The sequence below is a fragment of the Oncorhynchus mykiss genome, chromosome 8 (assembly GCF_013265735.2).
Source record: "Oncorhynchus mykiss isolate Arlee chromosome 8, USDA_OmykA_1.1, whole genome shotgun sequence".
Taxonomy (NCBI): Eukaryota; Metazoa; Chordata; class Actinopteri; order Salmoniformes; family Salmonidae; genus Oncorhynchus; species Oncorhynchus mykiss.
The window spans coordinates 72,396,385-72,419,559 of NC_048572.1; the positions used below are offsets into that span (position 1 = coordinate 72,396,385).

Here is a 23,175-nt window from a genome sequence, read left to right on the forward strand (position 1 = left end):
AGATGTTAATGAACTGAATAAATCATGTCCTCAAAGTATCACCAGGATCCATTGAAGCCTCAGAGTCAGAGAGCAGCAGTCTCAGAGAAGCCTCCACACTTTCACATACATCTAAGACAGTAGTCAAAAACATGGAAAGCTGGAAGGCACAGAAGGTCAAAATTCAATAATGTGAAACACAATTGTTTGAAAACATTACCTGACAGGTAATATTTAATTAAATTAATAAGATTGAAATGCCCTTTGAGAACAATGCAGCAAAGGAGGCCAAATCCTCATACTAAACTTAGTTTAATTGTCCTGTACTGTACGGTTGAACTTATCAAGGTAAACCCTGTCAGACTTCTTAAACTAGCAGATCGATTTGGAGAATGGAGATGGCACATGTCCTTTTAAACAATAATTATGTTGGCATTACTTTACTCAACAGTAGATTTAGAAACAAAAAATAAGTGACACCAGCTGTTATGAGGACAGTAGGGTAGTCTCTTTCTGCCATGTGTACTGAAAACACTAAGGGCCCTGTGCAAAAACTGCCCCTATAGCCTATCAGAGGGCAAGGTGGAGCTATTAGCTTATTGCTCAAACCTATCAAATCCTCTCAGATATCCGAAACTGGCGAGGGTCTCTAGGGGTTAGGGATTCTTTTTCTGAACAGGGCCTACATATGTTACTGAATTCTACCCAAACTAAACAATAGTTGATTTTGTTGCAACCTCTAATTCAAGGAAACAGGCAGACAACATATTTTTTAAACACCAATAGCTGGCATGATCAACATTATCCCCACATCATCCTAAAACAATGTAGAAAATAGTAAAAAAAAATATGACAGTTCATTCCTCCAGGAGTAATAATATTATTTGGGAGATCTTCATGTTTGCTGAGTACTGGAGGAGGATGTAAATCTCATGAGCCTCTGGAGTCCTGATTCTATATGGAGAATAGTCAGCACTCACCATGTCAGTGTCCAGTGTTGAAGTGGAGGGTGACTGGCAGTGTACAGGGAGAATGTGGCATTGTTTAAAAATCAGTGTTTACTTTTAAAGTGCAGTGAAACTGTGGCAGTGTTCAGTATTCAGTGTTCAGCATGGGGAGACTGGTGCTGATTAGACAGCCAATCCCTTAAGGTCGATTGTGTGTCCAATGAAGCCAGTGAAGTGTTCACAAAACATCCTGACCAGGATTTATTCACTGACAAGGGGACAAGGGGAGGGAGAGAGCGAGAGAGAGAGAGAGAGAGAGAGAGAGAGAGAGAGAGAGAGAGAGAGAGAGAGAGAGAGAGAGAGAGAGAGAGAGAGAGAGAGAGAGAGAGAGGAGTAATGTTCATTTAAGTGCTGTCCCATTAAGTGTCAATTAAAGTAACTAATTTGCTCAAGTGGCAAAAGATTACTCAGCCACCCAAGTGAGAAATGCATTTTTGGTACCTAAGAGGTATAATGGTTCAATGTCACAGCAGTGGGTTTACATGAATTCACATTCATTCAAATGTAATGCATGGTAGACTATATACAGTGCATTCGGAAAGTATTCAGACCCCATGACTTTTTCCACATCTTGAAACGTTACAGCCTTATGCTCATCAATCTACACACAACACCCCATAATGGCAAAGTGAAAACAGGTTTGCAGAAATTTTGTACATTTATTAAAAATACAAATCGGATTCATTATTTAAATATTCAGACCCTTTACTGTGAGATTCGAAATTGAGCTCAGGTGCAAACTGTTTTTAATGTAATTTAACTAAGCAAGTCACTTAATTAAGAACAAATTCTTATTTACAATTACGACCTACCAAAAGGCAAAGATCCTCCTGTGGGGATGGGAGCTGGGATAAAAATATCTATATATATATATGACAAAACACACATCACGACAAGAGAGACACCACAATGCTACATTAAGAGAGACCTTAGACAACAACATAGCAAGGCAGCAACACATGACAACACAACATGGTAGCAACACAACATGACAACAACATGGTAGCAACACAACATGGCTGTGGCATAACATGGTAGCAGCACAAATCATAATACAAACATTATTGGGCACAGACAACAGCACAAAGGGCAAGACGGTAGATACAACTATACATCACGAGAAGCAGCCACAACTGTCAGTAAGAGTGTCCATCTTTGAATGAAGAGATGGAGAAAAACCTGTCCAGTTGGAGTGTTTTTTGCAGCTCGGTCCAGTCGCTAGTTGCAGTGAACTGAAAAGAGGAGCAACCCAGGGATATGTGTGCTTTGGGGACCTTTAACAGAATGTGACTGGCAGAACAGGTGTTGTATGTGGAGGATGAGGGCTGCAGTAGATATCTCAGATAGAGGGGAGTGAGGACTAACAGGGTTTTATAAATAAGCATCAACCAGTTGGTCTTGAGACGGGTATACAGAGATGACCAGTTTACAGAGGAGTATAGAGTGTGGTGATGTGTCCTATAAGGAGCATTGTTGAGCAAAGTACAGTGAATGGAGCAAAGTACGGAGCAAAGTACAGAGAGATCCTTGGTGAAAATCTGCTCCAGAACGCTTCGACCTCAAATAAGGGCGAAGGTTCACTTTCTAACAGGACAACAACACTAAGCACACAGCCAAGACAATGCAGGAGTGGCTTTGGGATACGTCTCTGAATGTCCTTGAGTGGCCCAGCAAGAGCCCGGACTTGAACCCGATCGAACATCTCTGGAGAGACATGTAAATAGCTGTGCAGCGATGCTCCCCATCCAACCTGACAGAGCTTGAGAAGATCTGCAGAGAAGAATGGGAGAAACTCCCCAAATACAGGTGTGCCAAGCTTGTAGCATCATACCCAAGAAGATTCTAGGCTGTATCGCTGCCAAAGGTCTTTCAACAAAGTACTGAGTGAAGGGTCTGAATACTTATGTAAATGTGACATTTCAGTTTTTTTACATTTGCAAAAATTTGCAAAGATTTCTAAAAACAATTTTTTTGCTTTGTCATTTTGGGGTATTGATGAGGGGGAGGGGGGAATCAATTTTATACATTTTAGAATAAGACTGTAACATAACAAAATGTGAAAAAAAACATGTTTCCTTGCCATTTGAAAAGAAAAAGGAGAACAGAGTTTTGGCGCAGGAACAGATAACTTGCGCTACCTATAAAAATACGTTTTTGGGTCTAAAGGTTTCCACACTGTCTACGCAAACAGAGCCGACAGAGGTCCGTTTGTGTCGCTCTCTATGTAGTTCTACGTACATTTATTTGTGAGGGCGATTTTTTTTTACCTGATGCAAATGGACCTCCGTCGGCTCCGTTTGCGTAGACTATGTAGAACCCTTCAGACCCAAAAACGTTTTTTTATAGGTAGCGCAAGTTATCTGTTCCTGCGCCAAAACTCTGTTCTCCTTTTTCTTTTCAAATGGCAAGGAAACATGTTTTCAGAACTTTTATTTTCATGACTGAGCAAAATTGTTTGGACCTTCAAAACGGAATGAAATTGCAGTATCAAATCCCAATCGTCACCTACGGTATTGGTCCTACTACTCAACTCTTTCCAACACATTACGTGAAAAAGCTTGACATTCTATTATTGTAATATCACCAACTATTTAGTATGTTAAAGACCAGCTTGCTTTCCGCTGCTCCAGCTTGCTTTCCGTTGGATCGTCAAGCCACGGCTAATCCCTGTGGTGGGACTCTGTTTTCTTTCTCTCTGATTTAGTGGAAGTGACAAGTGCTATCCCCACAATACTGCAAAAAATTTGTTGTTCTCTCTAGACCTGCGGGGCAGGCAGGTGTCAGTGCTTTGTTCCAGCTGACTCTTAATTGCGAGCAGTTTAAGCAATCAGTAGCATTTGATTGGTGTGATATTGGATTTGCTCTTTAAGAAGCTATAAAACTATAAACACTATAAGTCAGACTCGTTGCTTTACTGGACACAGGGTCATGCAGAATGATGGGTTGACAGTGGAAAGGAAAAATGATTCAGTCTGACTAATCAGAGTTACACACTCCAATTTTGATTTAACTGAATTGGACGAGCACTTGAGGCAACAGAGAAGTGGCTTGAAATTAGATGAGGCTCCTGAGGGAGGTCACACAATTGTGACACCAAAGTGTTAATATACAGTATTTGTCTCTCTAGAGGTCTTGGGAAGATCCAGTGACCTAGAGGCTGGCCAGTTATTGAATGACACGGTTATGACATCGAAGGGACAGACAATGATGGACCTCTTTCCAAACAGCCTGGTAAAGCATGTTTTAAATAAACCATGGAATTAGATGAACACTCATACAAAAAAGGCACACAGAGGCGGTTTAAAAATGTATAAACCTCTTAAAGAGCCACTCCGTTGACATTAACATTTAGACGTTTTGAAAGGAAAGGAAATAATCAATTTACTGTGTGGCACCCTATCTGAGAGGGTCCGTTGCCGTTTGAAACCTCTGATTTCTGTTCAATTGTCTCCAAAACCAACTAATGTAACCCTGGCATGGTGCCCACTAAACTGTTCATTTTAGTGCACTGTCGGACAACTAGGTGAAATTTGAGAGACTTGACAGTCACAGTGGTATCTTTAGAACCGCAAAGTCAAAATACTGAGACTATTATGAGTCCAGGCATACAGTATCTTCAACCCTCCCAGTAACAATTCAGTGACCTGAATTTGAACCCTTATTCTAATATGCAGGCCTACAACTGCATGTCCAATTTTGTTCATTGTACTGTAATCCCAAGGAGACAATCATTCAGTGAATAGAAATCATTCTGACTATCATACAGATGTAGGATCTAAATTTGACCCAGTTTGCTACAGCAGGAAAATTATCCTATAGCAACAGGAAAAGTTCATTATTAAGTGGATTATAATTAATGGACATTTTTGTAGAGGTTGATTAGATTTTTTGTAAGGGAAAATCAAGTCAGTGGAAATTACAATCTCAGAAGCATTTTTAAACCTCAAAAACACTACACGTTTTAAATATCCTACATTGTAAGAAAGTTCTCCTGCAACAGGGTGATCAAATTAAGATCCTACATCTGTAGGCAATATTTGTGTCTAAAGAGTCACCTGTCACAGAATATGTTGCTTTTACGTAAAATAAAATTTTACATAATCTTGACCTAAGGTTGTACAGCTTTAGAAGTGTCTTAATAAGGTGAATTCACATAAGAGTGTGGAAGTTGTTCTTGATCTGCATGACAAATTCTCCTGAAATAACAGAAATACTAAGCATAAATTAGCAGTCACAAAGTTATGTTAAAGTAAATATTTACAGATCCAAAGTCTATAGGTAAGGCATATCAAAATAACTATATTGTACGTCCTTATCATGGATTATAGATAGCGGTATTTATGTTCAATGTTGTGTCATATTAGATGTACTGTTGTAAGCGGTGATGTAATAGTAAAAAAAAAGATTGGTGGGTAAATGCTGACCACCGTTCGTGTTGAGTAAAGTAACGCTGTCACGACTTCCGCCCCCTCCTTTCGGGCGGTGTTCGGCGGTCGACGTCACCGACCTTCTAGCCATCACTGATCCATTTTTCATTTTCCATTGATTTTGTCTTGTCTTCCTTCACACCTGGTTCCAATCCCATCAATTACATGTTGTGTATTTAACCCTCTGTTTCCCCTCATGTTCTTGTCGGAGATTGTTTGATTGTATGTTTTGTGCAAGTCATGTGTCGGTGTGCGACGGGTTTTGTACCCATTTTTATTATTTTTTGTATATATTTTTTTTCGTTTTATGAGCACTTATTAAACGACTCTGTTTATACCAAGTTCGTTCTCCTGCGCTTGATTTCCCTGCCACCAACACGCACCCATTACAAACGCTCTCTATATTCATTTTTAATACATTTTTCTGCAAAAGGTGGATTTGCATTTGCCTTCCACTACACTTCTGGTGTAAGTCTCTAGGGTGTATTCCAGAGAAGTAAGTGGTTGTAGATACTGGAAAGAGGTATGACCCCTGTATGAAAAATTGTATGACACCGTGTGGTCAGGATAACCACATTATGGCAGCTCAGTTGGCTCAGGGCCGATATAACCCCATGCTGTAACATCCTGCTGGGTTCACTGAGTATAACGGCCTGTCTAGCACGCTTAACATGAATCTGTGAAATACATTGATCTACACATGCTGATTTCGTTCCCCATCGTCTCTGAGCTTGACTGTCTGTATTGCTAGGACTCTCAAGATACACTAAATGACCAAAAGTATGTGGACACCTGCTCTCTGAACATCTCATTCCAAAATGCATAGTCACTTTAACCCTACCTTCCCCTAATTACCTTGACTAACCTGTACCCCCACACATTGACTCGGTACCCTTTATATAGCCTCGCTATTGGTATTCTATTGTGTTACATTTTATTTTTTACTTTAGTTTATTTAGTAAATATTTTCTTAACTCTGTTTCTTGAACTGCATTGTTGGTTAAGGGCTTGTAAATAAGCATTTCACGGTAATGCCTGTTGTATTCAGAATATGTGACAAATGCAATTTGATTTGACTTTGATTTGAAATCATGGGCATTAATATGGAGTTGTTCCCCCTTTGCTGCCATAACAGCCTCCACTCTTCTGGGAAGGCTTTCCACTAGATGATGGAACATTACTGTGGGGACTTGCTTCCATTCAGCCACAAGAGAATTGAGGAGGTCGGGAACTGATGTTGGGCGATTAGGCTTGGCTCGCAGTCGGTGTTCCAATTCATCTCAAAGGTGTTCGATGGGGTTGAGGTCAGGGCTCTGTGCAGGCCAGTCAAGTTCTTCCTTTCTGTATGGACCTTGCTTTGTACATGGGGGCATTGTCATGCTGAAACAGGAAAGGGCCTTCCCCAAACTATTGCCACAAAGTTGGAAGCACAGAACCGTCTAGAATGTCATTGTATGCTGTAGCATTAAGATTTCTCGTCACTGAAACTAAGGGGCCTAGCCCGAACCATGAAAAACAGCCCCGGACCATTATTCCTCCTCCACCAAACGTTATAGTTGGTACTATGCATATGGGCAGGTAGCGTTCTTCTAGCATCTGCCAAACACAGATTCATCCTTCGGACTACCAGAGGATGAAGCGTGATTCATCACTCCAGAGAACGTGTTCCACTGCTCCAGAGTCCATTGGCGGCGAGATTTACACCACTCCAGCTGATGCTTGGCATTGCGCATTGTGATCCCACACCTCAATCACACCAACAGCGTCATTGCATTTTGGTACACCAGGAATTCATTCATTTCCAACGGAACACTGCATTTGCCTTGGAGCCTTGCCTCTGCCTCTTGCGTTGCAGAGGCAGAGGCAGTTGCAGTGCGCTTTGTGTGATGCATACTTTGGATTTATCGAATGTATGCGCCAAACTGTATGTGTAAATGGCTTGATAGAAATGATAGCAGTTGAATGTTAAAATTTTGTTGCACACATATCCAGATTATGCTCCGTAACATTTTGCGCAATGACGCTGTCGGTGTGATCAACGCGTTAGGCTTGTGTGCGGCTGCTCAGGCCATGGAAACCCATTTCATGAAGCTCCCGATTAACAGTTATTGTGCTGAAGTTGCTTCCAGAGGCAGTTTGGAACTCAGTAGTGAGTTCACAAGCACACAAGCACACGTGACCACCCTCCTGAAGCATTTTATCAGTCGACACCAAGTGGGGACGCTTCAGGCTGAGGAGTACATTTCATTCACCCCTATGTCCTTCACTGGCTGTTTTTTCATTTAAAAAAAAAATCCTAACACACCACATCTCTCCCTGCCCAGAAGCTTTTAAAGGCCTAACAAATGTTAAGACATGAACTCTCTCAATATTACCAGAGATTTCATGTAAAATTTGACTAGTATTTTACATTTTGCAGAGTTTGCTGCTTTTTCGAACATAACATTTTTAAATAAGCCCTGAAGAATTGTGGAAGAAACACTTCTTATCCAGACCACTGGGATTCCACACATATATTCCTCATAACTAAACATAACTCATAATATCTCAGTGACGAGCAAAAGATCTATTGATTATCCTTACTGAAATGTTCAGGTCATTACATGGTGTAAATGAGTGAATTACATTATACTGCCTGTTTTTCAAAGCATTGAAAATAGGAACTTTTTAAAATATTTATGGCAAAGTTGATAGCACAATTATTCCAAACCATTTACAGCAGATTAATGTGTTGTCCTACCTAACTGCTACTTTTTAAACCATTCATGTGAAACCAAGCTTTCAGCAAACGCAATGTCCCTATCATGCTTATCTAAAGTACCTTATATGTGAGCGCTATGGGAGTGAATAATGTGCTGCCTTGGATGTTGGCGTATTGAAACTCAGTTGGCACTGAGCAGATATAATGCAAATGATGCAAGCAACACTGCACAAACTTTCAACAATAACAAACAGTTTATTCCACGGACTTGAGACGTTTCTGACCATCGATTTGTCATTTTAGCTGATCTCTTGTTTCCATGTTGTTCATTTAGCTGCTTTAGCAATTGTTTCATTGCTAACCAGTGTCTTGTCCCTTTAACTTGGGCTAACATTATAGTGCTGGCTTTGACATCCAGCTTTTTAGGGTACAATATACAGTACATGAGAGTGCATGGGAAGTCTGTGTTCATAGTTTACCCAGAGAAGGATTGGGATGATTAGATTGTTTGGAAAAACCTATGATTGAACACAGTGTTCTAAAACAATGTTAATAATACAGTTAATAAGCACTTTATAATTGAACACAAACAGGGTTTGAATGTTCACACAACCTTGTTTGAACCCATAACACGGTTACGAAGTGGTAGTGTGATCATAACATACAGGAACTCAAGTCCTTCTGTTCACCTGACTTAGAATTCCTCACAATCAAATGTTGACCGAATTATCTACCAAGAGAATTCTCTTTGACTATAATCACAGTCGTGCATATCCCCCCAAGCAGACACATCAACGGCCCTGAAACTAAAAGTGCCAACCAATGCTTTTAACCAGGGCAAGGTGACCGGAAACATGACCGAATACAAACAGTGTAGCTATTCCCTCCGCAAGGCAATCAAACAAGCTAAGCGTCAGTATAGAGACAAAGTAGAGTCGCAATTCAACGGCTCAGACACAAGAGGTATGTGGCAGGGTCTACAGTCAATCACGGATTACATAAAGAAAACCAGCCCCGTCGCGAACCAGGATGTCTTGCTCCCAGACAAACTAAACAACTTCTTTGCTCGCTTTGAGGACAATACAGTGCCACTGACACAGCCCGCTACCAAAACCTGCAAACTCTCCACTCCCCCACCGGGGGCAAACTACCTGCCCTCCAGGACACCTACACCACCCGATGTCACAGGAAGGCCATAAAGATCATCAAGGACAACAACCTCCCGAGCCACTGGGTCAGGTTCTAACCATAGTTCTTTTGTGTTTTCCTTGTTTTAGTGTTGGTCAGGACGTGAACTGGGTGGGCATTCTATGTTGTGTGTCTAGTTTGTCCGTTTCTATGTATGGCCTGATATGGATCTCAATCAGAGGCAGGTGTTAGTCATTGTCTCTGATTGGGAACCATATTTAGGTAGCTTGTTTTGTGTTGGGGTTTGTGGGTGGTTGTTTCCTGTCTTTGTGTTCTCTGCACCAGATAGGACTGTTTCGGGTTTTGCCACGTTTGTTATTTTGTATTTGTGTAGTGTTCGCGTTATCGTCTTTTATTACACATGTTGAACACGAACTACACTGCATTTTGGTCCTCCTCTCCTTCGACGGAAGAAAGCCGTTACACACTGCCTGTTCACCCCGCTATCATCCAGAAGGCGAGGTCAGTACAGGTGCATCAAAGCAGTGACCGAGAGACTGAAAAACAGCTTCTATCTCAAGGCCATCAGACTGTTCAACAGCCACCACTAACATTGAGTGGCTGCTGCCATACATGTACAAAATGTATCACTAGCCACTTTAAACAATGCCACTTAATATAATGTTTACATACCCTACATTACTCATCTCATATGTATATACTGTACTCGATACCATTTACCGCATCTTGCCTATGCCGTTCGGTACCATCACTCATTCATATATCTTTATGTACATATTCTTCATCCCCTTACACTTGTGTGTATAAGGTAGCTGTTGTGAAATTGTTAGTTTAGATTACTTGTTGGTTATTACTGCATTGTCGGAACTAGAAGCACAAGCATTTCGCTACACTCGCATTAACATCTTCTAACCATGTGTATGTGACAAATAACATTTAATTTGATTTAGTGTGGACATAGGGCTTCTGTTAAATCACATTTGAATGTGAGAGGCAAACTCATTGTCTGTGTATATCCTGAAATTATCAAATCAGTCAACCTATCCCGCTATGATAGCCAACATATTGAATTTCCATATCAGTGCCAATTACTAACAAAAAGCTAAACATTTCACTTTGGATCAGTTTAATACCCTGTATTTTTATTTATGCTAAATGGCCGACTGGATTCAAACCTCTGTCTCCTGTGTGAACCTGCTGGGTTCAAGCTTAGGCATTAGATTGCTGAGCTAGCACAAGATCTACTGGACAATTAATTGTATGTTAAAATTTCTCAAAAGAGTTGGCTGGTCAACCATCATCTGTGATCTATTGTTTTCATATTGACACCTGTTAGTATTTATTAATCAGAGGTTGTTATTGTATAATCTCATCAACTACTTTCCTGGATGCTGACTGATGCATTGGGTGACACAGGTGTTTCTCTATATTATCAATCAGCAGGGTGTTGCTGCTCACCAATGTGGTCTAATTCATCTGGAGAGGTATGGTGATGAAGAGTGAGTGAGTCCACCAACAGCACAGGGAAGGACACAAGGCCAAAACAGACAGGAGAGATAGTGTGTCTTATTTTGACATTGATGATCATGTGTCATAACAGAATGGTTCTTACATAACTGGACAAATTGCTTACAAACAGTGTTCAATATTCGAAAAAAAAATATTCGCTCAAATAAAAATGTATTGTATCGTCACACATCTTGGTAGAAGAAACACATTTCAGCTAATATTTGAGAGCAAGTGGCTGCAAACACTGCATTAATTAATAATTTATTCGAGTTTAAAAATGGCACTTGAGTCTTTGGCTCCATTACAGCAACCCACCCGCAAACTGAATATGATATTATTACTGTATCCAATATTAGAAGATTGGCTCCGATTGCACAGTTTACAGTTTCCCCTTCAATTAATAATCAGAACATTACGGCTAAATAAGTATTGCCAACCAATTACGCATGGACAGGGACAATCACCACTATGTAGCCAATGTTAACAGTGTAAAGATGCACGGTGAAAAAATAAAAAAAATATTTAAATGGTTTAATATCTTACTTGTGGTGTTGTACTTTACCCCGTTGATGTACTCTGGACAGGGTCTCTCCATCATCCGTCCGGTGTTGCTCCTTGGCCAACATGTTCCAATCTCATCAGTTGTGGCATTGCAATACAAACCTTTAAATAAACAAAAAGGCGTTTAAATAATGATAATTAATTGCCCAAGACTTCAAGGGAAAGCATTAACCATTGATGACAGTGTCAAAATCCCCCCAACTCGTACCGTCAAAATCCATCAAAGAGAACGATGCGTTTTCGTAGAAAGTGTCTTGAAAGGCATCCATCAAACTACAGTTTGGGTCCCCAAACTCCCCAAAGATGATTTGGTAAATCGTAGCATCCATGGTTCAATTGATACGTTAAATCAAAGAGCTAGGCTTGAAGTCCGAAAGGCTCCTAACACGTTGCCTACTACGTGCATGTGTTTCATCCAAAATAGAATGCCAAGAAATAGTGCGCCCGTTTCAAACCCGTGGAAAGCTGCTCGTCCAATTGACGCACTCAGAATTCTGACTCCACTTAGGCTACTCGAGAGTTTCCTTCTATCTCCTCCTCTCCCTGTACAATCCGATCGATGCAGTGAGCTTCAGCCTACTAGCACAAATTCATAATCTTTCTATGGAATTATGCACAAATTATAAAAGTTTGTTAAATTAATACCGAAAGACGATGTCTTTTACACACTACCCATCTGCTATGTCTCATGACAGCCGGTGTCAGTGAGCTATTGAGACAAATGCGTCCAACTTTGAAAATACCAATCTGTTAGCAGTGGCTGATCCAATGTTCTGATGGAAGCACTGTTGGAAACGATATTTTATAGTTTTTTTTCATAAACCTTTTAGTAAAAAGATTAAAGGTATTTTCTTTAGGTAAATATGAGGGGGGGAGAGGGAAGGAGCAGGAGGGAGGGAAAAGGGGGCATTGAAACAGGTTATGGATACATCCCAGACATGATGTGGGTGACATAAATGTTACCTTAAATAGTTTTCAGTGGCATGTAGCCTAGAGAATATATAAATATCTATATTCTATTTATATGTTTAAATCCAAAACACAGATTCATTCAAGAAAATGGTTTTAAACTAACTACAGTCTGTTTTCCTCTCAGAATCCCCCCAAAGGGACCCTTTCTGACTAATCTCTTATTTTATTTAAAGATAAGATCATTTTTGTAACAGTTAGTCAGATTACTATCAGATTAGGTTTTCCATACCTCTGAGTTATGCCAAGCACCGTTGTGAGATTCAGAATTCCCTAATATAATTTGCGTTATCCATCTAAAGTTCTGACTGCAGGCAAAAGTGTTTATTTCAATGTATTTTTAAGTCGACCTATCTATTTTGTGTGGGTGAAAAGAACCTGTTAGGTTGATAAAGAAATTAACATTAAACGGTTGTGAAATTGCATGGAAAATGTGTCAAACAAACTTTTGAAGATGTCACGTTTGAAATAAATGTTTATATAGCTTTTGATGAAGCTTATGATAAATGTCCTGTAGGAACACTTTCTCCAATGCTTTCTGTATTACATATGTATCACCATCATGTCATCACAGACTGATGATCTATCTGTTTATTTGTTCAATTAGACTCATGACCTTTATCTAAATGAGAGAGTTCTCTCAGTTTTGCACTGGACTCGCACATACAATTACTGTTCCATCTCATTTACTGTAATATGCAGTCTAGACACGTATTAGGAGATCTGAAACATACACGTCCATTCGTCCCCCAACCCAGCTCTGTGAGTGTCAACTTCAGCACAGAGTAGCCTAGTGGAGGAAGTTTTAATTGCCCATGTCTATTAATAGCACCACCTAAATGTTAATGTATTCCCCCAGAGCAGGCTACCAGCTATGGAATTAGACTAGATATCATTATCACCATCATGATGATGATGATCATTATTAATTTACTTGTTATGCTCCATATTCCATTAGGCTAATGGGGGAAGCAGATAAGTAAACAAGTCTGTAAATAACATTGATTGTCGTCCCTGCACATCCAATTTATAGGCCTTAGGCACAGTATTCACATATTGGCTGTCATGCTATATCGCCTGTGGTTCTGCTGTGAAATGTTCAGACTGGTTGAAAGTAAGTCTTTAATCTAACTGCACTGTCCAATTTACAGTAGCATGCAGTAGCAATTTACAATACCAAGAATACCATGCTATTGTTTGAGGAGAGTGCACAGTTATGAACTTGAAAATGTATTAATAACTGATTTAACAAAACTGCCAAGTGATCATTAATTAGAGTTTTTCAGGGTTATTCCCTGAATGCAGAACCGTAAAGGTTTATGAATATTGACTGATATGGCTTTATAAAAATAAAGTGGCTGTGGTATAAGACATTTATATTTCAGTTTGAATAAAACTAATAGCAATGCCTTTGATTGCTTTTCTAAGAGCATGTTGAAGGAACAATAATTTGTTTTTAATATCTTTCGCCTAAAAAGGATTTTAAACAAATAGCCTGTGGTGCTCTGTATACTTTGGGACAATAGGCTAGACCTGCAGTCATCAACTCTGTGCATCTTAGTGTAGTCTGTGCATGTCCAATAAAATACGCATTCTCTCTGCTGAGGAAAGGTAAAGGTAAACCCTTCTGGGTTTTATGCTTCAAAAGCCTTGAAGTGAAGATGAGAGACATTACATCAGGGTTGCAAAGTTGGATAAAAATACTTGCAAATATAGGAGACCGATGGATCCCAGAGCCGCCTTGAGACCGTAAGGTTGTGAATCAGTCCTGCACAGCTTTCACCTCTCATCATATATTTTAGATGAAGAATGCATTGGCCCATAATGTCTGGTAAATTAAGGAACCTCTACGGGATCGGTGCCACCCCCCCCCCCCCCCCCCCCTTCCCAATGGGACAGTTGAGCTAACGTGCACTAATGTGATTAGCATGAAGTTGTAAGTAACAGTAACAATAACATTTCCAAGAACGTAGACATATCTGATATGGGCAGTAAGCTTAAATTCTTGTTAGGAAACCAATTAGACTCATTTGGGCAGACTTGATACAAAACTTTGAACAGAAATGCAATGATTCATTGGATCAGTCAGTGAACAAAATCTAAATTGCGCCTAAACTGGAATAATACATTGTAGCCTTTCTCTTGCATTTCAAACATGATGGAAAAACAAAACAAAAAAAACACCAGATCTAGTGTGTTATATTATCCTACATTAATTTCACATTTCCACAAACTACAAAGTGTTTACTTTCAAATGGTATCAAGAATATGCATATCCTTGCTACAGGAATTTAGATTTGGGTATGTCAATTTGGGGAAAAAAGGGTCCGATCCTTAACAGATGAGAGAAGACCTAGATTTCATCTACTGGCGCCATGGACCATCTAAACCAGGTGAATTGAATGTGTTGAGTTTCTGGTAACTTTATATAGTTTATCATCATAACAGGTCTTCCTGGTAACTCTTTATATGTCATCATAACAGTGAGAAGTGTGGACCATTTGAGGATAACAAAAGAAACCAGCAATTTAATAATATGTTCTTCCTTCTGGAGTCAACTTGTCTGACCTAATTTTAAACACTGACTGTCATACTTTATCTGCAAGCCCAGTTCCTGACGTTCTTTGTGCTGGTTCAAAGAGACACATTTGCTTCAGTTGTCTGATTGACAAAGACTGAGTCTTCTAGGCCCGGCGGACAGAGAGAGAATCTGCAGATTCTCACTCAGTAAGGTGTTGCCCAGAGCAAGGGCAAAATGTGCTGGAAAAACAGATTGCGGAATCATGCAGGTAGGAAACACAGCACGAATGAGGAAGAAGCAGCTGAAAGAGTTATTGCCATTGTTCTGTATCAATTGGCTTCATGTCAGATACTACATAATATTTCCCTTAGGATTTTTTTTTTGCAGCGGTGGCAGAATTAGTGGGGTGGGGGGGATACAGACCAATACAAAAGTCTCTATTGTAATAGATACATGATTGTAGAATCTCTCTGACAAAGTTTAGTTTTTTCACGATGCATCTAACTTGTGTTTTAGACTTGATCTAAAATAAGCAGGGAGAGGGAGCTTTTAGTTTGACATGCTAGTGAGAATACAGGAGCAGAAGATGCCTTTTTCAAATAATCCTGTCAACAGGAATGATGATTAATGCTCTCTGTGTGTAACAGTGTTACTTCCGTCCCTCTCCTCGCCCCAACCTGGGCTTGAACCAGGGATCCTCTTAACACATCAACAACTCCCTCCCACAAAGCATTGTTACCTATCGCTCCACAAAAGCATCAGCTCTTGCAGAGCAAGGCAAACAATTACTTCAAGGTCTCAGAGCGAGTGACATCACAGATAGAGCACAACACTAGCTAGCCATTTCACACCGGTTACATGTGGAGGAGAGAAAATAAGAATTTTCTCTCATAACACACGTGTAATTCATTATTTTGTCATCTCCAAATCTTGCTGAAATGTTTATCCACATCCAACAGGCTAAATACATTGGAAAATAATTTGACATGTTGTGCTAGGAGGTCAGACTATTCCCGTATTCCTTCATTTACGATATTCCGGGGAAAAAAATGTTTATGACACAATAGAGCTGTTGGTATTTACATGTTTCCATGTCCCAAAAATAGTTGGCTACAGCAACACTGACTCATTCCTCACGTATTATGAAGCTAGGTTAATTTCACGCTCGCAAACGAACAACCAAGTCTGTGTAAAACCCCAGACATCCAACACTCATAAGTGCTGCTCAAGCATATTAATTGGTATGACTGAGAACACTGAAGGTGGATGTGATTATTAATACTAGCTAATTATGCCAATAAACATCCTCTAGTTAAATGATCTGCCTTGGCTTAAGCAGTGCTTGTCATTCAATCAGCCTGTTGTGCTCACCAATGAGTGTTACCTCAGTCTTGTTGCGTGACAAAGCTACTTTGGGGTATGTGCTCTGACTGAGCATCACTCTAATTCTTCAGTCAATAAATAAAGTAGTCATTAACATGCTGTAAAGAACAAACACTCATTGTGTTCCCCACTTTCATTAATATTTTACATTACCTGTGACATTGTAGAGTGCGGAGAGAGCCTCACAGTATTTCTGTAGCAGGGCAAGCAGGGAGAGCTGGGAGAGCTGCTCACACAATGTACTGGGCTGGAAAGGCAGGAGAAGAAGAAAAATGAAGTGCATGTGAGCAATTTGATGAATGAATGTAAATATTAATTTACTCTGTAAGTGTTCTATGATTAGGGATGCAAATAGGCTTTTTTAATCATCTGAATAATTTTGACAATTGGTTCAAATCTGGCAACAAATGCATTGCATTAAGGATTAAAAAACATAATATTAGTCATGGTGGTATTACCTAGCTATGATGAATAACCAAACAGACAGTAGGTAGATCTGAAGGTTAATTTAGCTGTGGTTCTAATCAGAGGCAGTCGACAGTGTGTCCCTCCTGTCCTCAGGTAATGCAATGACTCCTGCTAATGTAATGTACCCACCTGACTAAGTTCATTTGGCAGGCAGGAGGACTCTACAGAAGCATGTGTGCAGCTTATCAGAGTGACCCTCCCCTCCCAGACAGGGTGGCTGGCCTGACCCCATGACTTGCTCCTCTGGGTGATGTGAAGGCATGGCAGAGCACAATAACAAGGTAGCAACGTGAGCTCCCACATGGCTGAGTTTGGGTGTGGGCCAAAATATAAGCCTCATCTTTATCCATACCTCTTCTCTACCGTTCCCTACTCTCCTCCCCTATCCTGTCCTCTCCTCTCTCCTTCTCTCCCCCTCTGCTCTCTAACCACCTCTACCTCCACTGGTGGTCAGATATGACAGTGTGGCAAATGTGGCAACAAGAGGTTACAGATGTTTGTGTTTGTGCCAAAGCAACATCCACTCCTCCTCTATCCCTCCCTTTTTGACGGGCACTGACTGGTGGTCAGATTAGATAGTGGGCAAGGTAAGCCCTCATTTTATAGCTGGGGGGCCAGCTGTGTTCTGTAAGATGAATGTCCTTTTTTGGAGGAAGTGGGGGACAAGAACAGGCTGGAGCACAAAGGAAGCTGAGGGTAGAAGGGCAGCTGCAGCATTAAGGTCTCCTCTGGGGTTGGACTGAGCTCTCTGGGGGGTTCTGGGGGTTGTGGTGGACGAAGTCGTTCTAAGGACGCTGTCTAAAGGGTCTATTACAGGGCAGGTCAGGGCTGTTTCACATGTGGCGTAGTCATACTAACTTACAATCTTTCACCCTGCAAGAGAGTTTGTCACATTAATGATGTACCGCTGCAGCAACAAAGATATTTAAAAAATGCAACATATTAATGCTCCCTAATATTGGGTTGCAGAATTCTGGGAACATTTAATAAATTCCCTGGTTTACCCGAAATCCCGGTTGGAGGATTCCGGGAATCAGCAGGGAATAAGCAGGAAATCCATAAACCTCCAAACAGGATTTCTGGAAAACCAGGGAATTTATTGAAAGTCACGGAATTTTGCAACCTCACTCACAACTGTAGCTCTGGACTTGAGGAATTGCATAACAGCACAGCAAGCCTAATTAGAATGCTCAGCTGACTGCTGCTGCTGTCACAGACCTCCCTCCCCTCTAGTCTATACATACAGCACCTTCAGAAAGTATTCATCACACCCCTGACTTTTTCTGCATTTTGCTATGTTTCAGTCTGAATTTAAAATGTTTTAAATTTAGATTTTGTTTCACTGGTTTACACACAAAACCCCATAATGTCAAAGTGGAATTATGTTTTAGGAAATGTGTAAAAATGTATTAAAAATGAAAAGCTGAAATGTCTTGAGTCGATAAGTATTCAACCCTTTTATTATGGCAAGCCGAAATAAGTTCAGGAGTAGAAATATACTTAGTAAGTCACATAATAAGTTGCATGGACTCACTCTGTGTGCAATAATATTGTTTAACCTGATTTTTGAATGACTACCTAATTTCTGTACCCACACATACAATTATCGGTATGGTCCCTCATTCGAGCAGGGAATTTCAAACACAGATTCAACCACAAAGACCAGGGAGGTTTGCTAACACATCACCGAGTACCACCCTTCATATTTTCAGGCATGGTGGTGCCTCATCATGTTAGAGGTATGCTTGTCATTGGCAGGGACTAAATAAACAGAATAAAGCTAACCACAGGCAAAATCCAAGAGGAAAACCTTGTTCAGTCTGCTTTCCAACAGACACTGGGAGACAAATTCACCTTTCTGCAGGACAATAACCTAAAACACAAGGCCAAATATACATTTCAGTTGCTTACCAAGATGACATTGAATGCTTCTGAGTGGCCTAGCTACAGTTGACTTACATTGACTTGAAAATCCATGGTAAGACTTGAAAATGGCTGTCTAGCAAATATTGTACAATCCAGGTGTGCAAAGCTCCTAGAAGACTTACCCAGAAAGACTCACAGCTGTAATCGCTGTCAAAGGGGATTCTAACATGTATTGACTCAGGGGTGTGAATACTTATGTAACAAATTGGAATCTGCACTAACAGTTTTACAACGGCTTCATAATGGTAGCCTAATTTTTAAATGGTTACTGGGATCTGGAACAAACTGTTAACGACTAGTTAGCCATGTACAGTTTTCACTTCACTGCTATAGCCCTCAAAATAATTGAACAAGGTATCCATTGACCTGTACTGTATAACTGCATCGAGAAAATGTTCCCTTTAAAAGAAAGATACTAGTCTACCTGTAAAACTATGTAGGAAATGTCCACGGTTCGTTCAATACATTTTAGAAAACATTCCCACACAGTTCCTAAGGGATCACATTTGCTTTTCCATTACGTGTGTTTGTGTGTGTGTATCTGCACATGTCCGCGTCTAGGTCACTCATGGTGAGGTCTCAATATGTTACTAGTCAAGAATTATTTAAAACCATTCATAATTGGTAAGCATTAAACCCCCACACATGTAGGCCTATAACATACTGTATATTCAATTCCGATCTTATCCAAATATCAAGTACAGATTTGATTAGCATTATCTGGACTGCATGCTGTCTCACAAATGTACACTCAAACAGAATTGCATGCCTTGAGTGTAGAATAGATCAACTAAGGACATCGAAAATAAAGTCACATTCTGAAGTAGATCTCACTGAAGTGGCAGTGAATTGACTCAAAGCAAACCATGTAGCCCCTCAACATGTGCCTGGTTAGTTTTCAAGTACTGTATGTGTATAGCCATTTATAATCTCAAGAGGAATAGAATACATTAAAGAAGATTGACATAGTTTCAAGGCATTTCTGCCTTCAGTCAAGGTAAAAACGGCATTGCAGTTGAAGTGTACATATATAAAAAACATAATATTTCTAAACTGTCAGGAAAGGTAAAGTATTAAATACTCACATACAACAGTAACAGAAGTAACAAAATATTTGCAGCGTTCATGTTGATGCTGAAATCATGTTAGGAGAGACAGATCCACAAAAACGACAGCTCTTTCACGGTCTGTGTCACATCCCATATCTCAAACTGTCATCAAGACGGAATCACATACTTATGAATGAAAGAAAACATTCTGCTCAGTTTTACATAGACAGAGACGGACCAATAAAGCATTAGAAAAGAGATGACAATCATCCATGCACTAACATGGGTGAGGTCAACTCTTAAAAGACTGCAATATAAAACTTCTCCTCATTAACTGTGAATGACTGAATGTCCTCATGCCGCCATGTATTCTCTGCCAGGAATCAGAATCTGATCTAACTGGTTTCTAAAAAACAAAAATAAACATTGCCATGTCAGATGTGGAGCAGAGCAGAGCTAGCAGAAAGCAATAGCAGAGAGAGTAAATCATTGTGGGGAAAAGCAACTCTAGTGTAATGAGACCATCAGATCAACTGGTGAGGCCAAATATTTCTCTCCCATTTCTCCAAGCTTTCACCTCCCACTCAGTGATCAGCTGGTCTTGGGACCTTCTGCCATAGATTACATTCTAAAGTTCAGGCCTCTATTTTTTGTAACTTCCAGTGTGTGTGTGTGTGTGTGTGTGTGTGTGTGTGGTGTGTGTGTGTGTCAAATCGAATTGTATTTATCACATGCTTCGTAAACAACAGGTGTAGACTAACAGTGAAAGGTTTGCCCTTCCCAACAGTGCAGAGAAAAATAAAATAGAGAAATAATAGAAAAGTAATAACACATGGTGATAATTCTGTCAACGAGCTACAAAAAATTCTCAGATGTCAAACTGGAAGAAAAATAACATTTGTAAAAAAAAAAAACGAGGGTAAGGTAAAACACTAATATATTTTGATTAGATAAGTACTCATCCCCCTGAGTCAATACATGTTAGAATCACCTTTGGCAATGATTACAGCTATGAGTCTTTCTGGGTAAGTCTCTAAGAGTTTTGCACAACTGGATTCACATTTTTGTAATTATTCAAGCTCTGTCAAATTGATTGTTGATCATTGCTAGACAGACATTTTCAAGTCTTGCCATAGATTTTCAAGCCAATTTAAGTCTAAACTGTAACTAGGCAATCAGGAACATTTAATGTCGTCTATGCAACTCCAGTGTGTATTTGGCCTAGTGTTTTAGGTTGTTGTCCTGCTGAAAGGTGAATTTGTGTCTGTTGGAAAGCAGACTGAAGCAGGTTTTTCCTTCATGATTTTGCCTGTGCTTAACTCTGTATTGTTTCCTTTTATCCAACAAAAACAAAACTCCCTTGTCCTTGCCAATGAAAAGCATACACATAACATGATGTAGCCACCACCATGCTTGAACATATGAAGAGTGGTACTCAGTGATGTGTTGTGTTGGATTTGCCCCAAAAATGATGCTTTGTAATCAGGACATAATTTTTATTTTATATGTAACCTTTATTTAACTAGGCAAGTCAGTTAAGAACAAATTCTTATTTACAATGATGGCCTACCCCGGCCAAACCTAGACAGCGCTGGGCCAGTTGTGCGCCACCCTATGGGACTCCCAATCACAGCCAGATGTGATGCAGCTTGGATTCAAACCTGGGACTGTAGTGCCTCTTGCACTGAGATGCAGTGCCTTAGACCGCTGCACCACTCGGGAGCCCAACATAAAGTACATTTCTTTGCCACATTTGTTGCAGTTTTGCTTAAGTGTCTTATTTCCAACAGGATGCATATTTTTGAAATGTTTATTCTATACATGCTTCCTTCTATTCAGTCTATCATTTAGGTTAATATTGTGGAGTTACTGCAATGTTTTTGATCCATCTGTCACGTTCGTCATAAGGAGTAGACCAAGATGCAGCGTGGTAGGTTTCCATCCTTTATTTTGGAAATGAAAACTTAAAAAACAAAACTAACCGTGCGGTAATGCTCACTGGCAACTATATCTAGACAAGATCCCACAAAGCACAATGGGAAAATGGCTACCTAAATATTATCCCCAATCAGAGACAACGATAAACAGCTGCCTCTGATTGGGAACCATATCAGGCCACCATAGAAATACAATTCCCCTAGATAATCCACCCTAAATCACACCCTGACCCAACCAACATAGAGAATAAACAGCTCTCTATGGTCAGGGAGTGACGCCATCTTCAGTTTTCTCCTATTACAGCCATTAAACTCCGTAACTGTTTTAAAGTCACCATTGGCCTCATGGTGATATCCCTGATTGATTTCCTATATCTTTGTAGTGACTGGGTGCATTGATACCAGTGGAGGCTCCTCGGAGGAGGAAGGGGAGGACCATCTCTCCCCAGGGAATTTCATCAAATGTTTAATCGTAAAACATTTAAAAAGTTACACTTTTTAGATAAAACTACACTAAATATAATCACGTCACCAAATAACTGATTAAAACACACTATTTTGCAAAGAAGGTCTACAATAGCCTCAACACTACTCTGTGGGGTAGCACCATGGTGTAGCCGAAGGACAGCTAGCTCTGTCCTCCTGGGTACATTGACTTCAATACAAAACCTAGGAGGCTCATTGTTCTCACCCCTTCCATAGACTTACTGCAGTGTATACAATGTGGTGAGTAGTTGACTCAAAGAGAGAGAAAGACAATAGTTGAACAGTTTGAAGGAGAAGCAAGAGATAAATAGAAAGACAGAGTGCCATTTTTTTCAGTTTGACTTACTTAGCTAGCAAATGCAGCTAGCTAGCTTAGCCTACTGAAACACCCCGCTCAAAACAGAGGGATGCTATGTTAGCTAGCTGGCTATGACTTTTCAACACAACACTGGAAGTCTTCCAAGTCAAGGCACACTTTTGGTATTACTTATTTATTGAGGGGCTTGCTGGTGTAACTGCTTACTGATTGTAAACTAATGTTACTGCATGATTTTAGCGGGTTCACTAACATGTTAATTCTATTAGCTATGGTGACTATGACATTACTTTAGCTAATATGGTGACAACGATGTAGGCTGTGTGTAGCGGTTTGGCTATATGTGACCAGGTGAAAAAACCTTTCCAAGCCTAACCTCTACACACAGTTGTCTATTGCTATTGTTAGGCCTAATCAAATGCTATTATTCAAGTTTATTATGTTACTATTATGTTTCTCAAGTCATTTTTGCCATTTCAATTTTTTTTGTAAATACTCTGCATGGATCCAGTCTTCTTCCACCATATTTGTACCTGATCGAAGAATCAACTGTCTCAACTGTTGCGTTTCCTAACCTAAAAAACTAGGCAAACAATTGTTAGCTCCTTTGGGCAAATACGGCACAGTGCATGATGATCATGCATGAAGAGCTGTGATGGGGTGTAATTATCAGCACCTGAGGGGATAGCGAGTTAATGGCTGTGACATATTAACTGCAACGATTATGAGATATTTGAGATAACTGATCAATGACCGTGCTCAGACTTGGTACTGAAATCATAAGACT

At 40.0% G+C, this 23,175-nt stretch overlaps 1 protein-coding gene across 2 annotated transcripts in view; it reads right to left on the reverse strand.

The window, feature by feature from the left end:
- Positions 1-20,141, reverse strand: part of LOC110530497 (corticotropin-releasing factor receptor 2) — a 66,391-nt gene extending 46,250 nt beyond the window's left edge. The window contains exons 1-3 of one of the 2 annotated variants that reach the window (XM_021613636.2): positions 19,686-20,141; positions 16,360-16,453; positions 11,316-11,435 (exon numbers count right to left, since the gene is read on the reverse strand). In XM_021613636.2, coding sequence (XP_021469311.1) covers positions 11,316-11,435; positions 16,360-16,453; positions 19,686-19,727 — 256 coding nt within the window. In that variant the 5' untranslated portion in view covers positions 19,728-20,141. Of the gene's footprint in view, positions 1-11,315; positions 11,436-11,541; positions 11,894-16,359; positions 16,454-19,685 lie in introns of those variants that run through there. The other variant, XM_021613637.2, reaches the window with a different exon arrangement.
- Between the last annotated feature and the right edge of the window lie 3,034 nt (positions 20,142-23,175).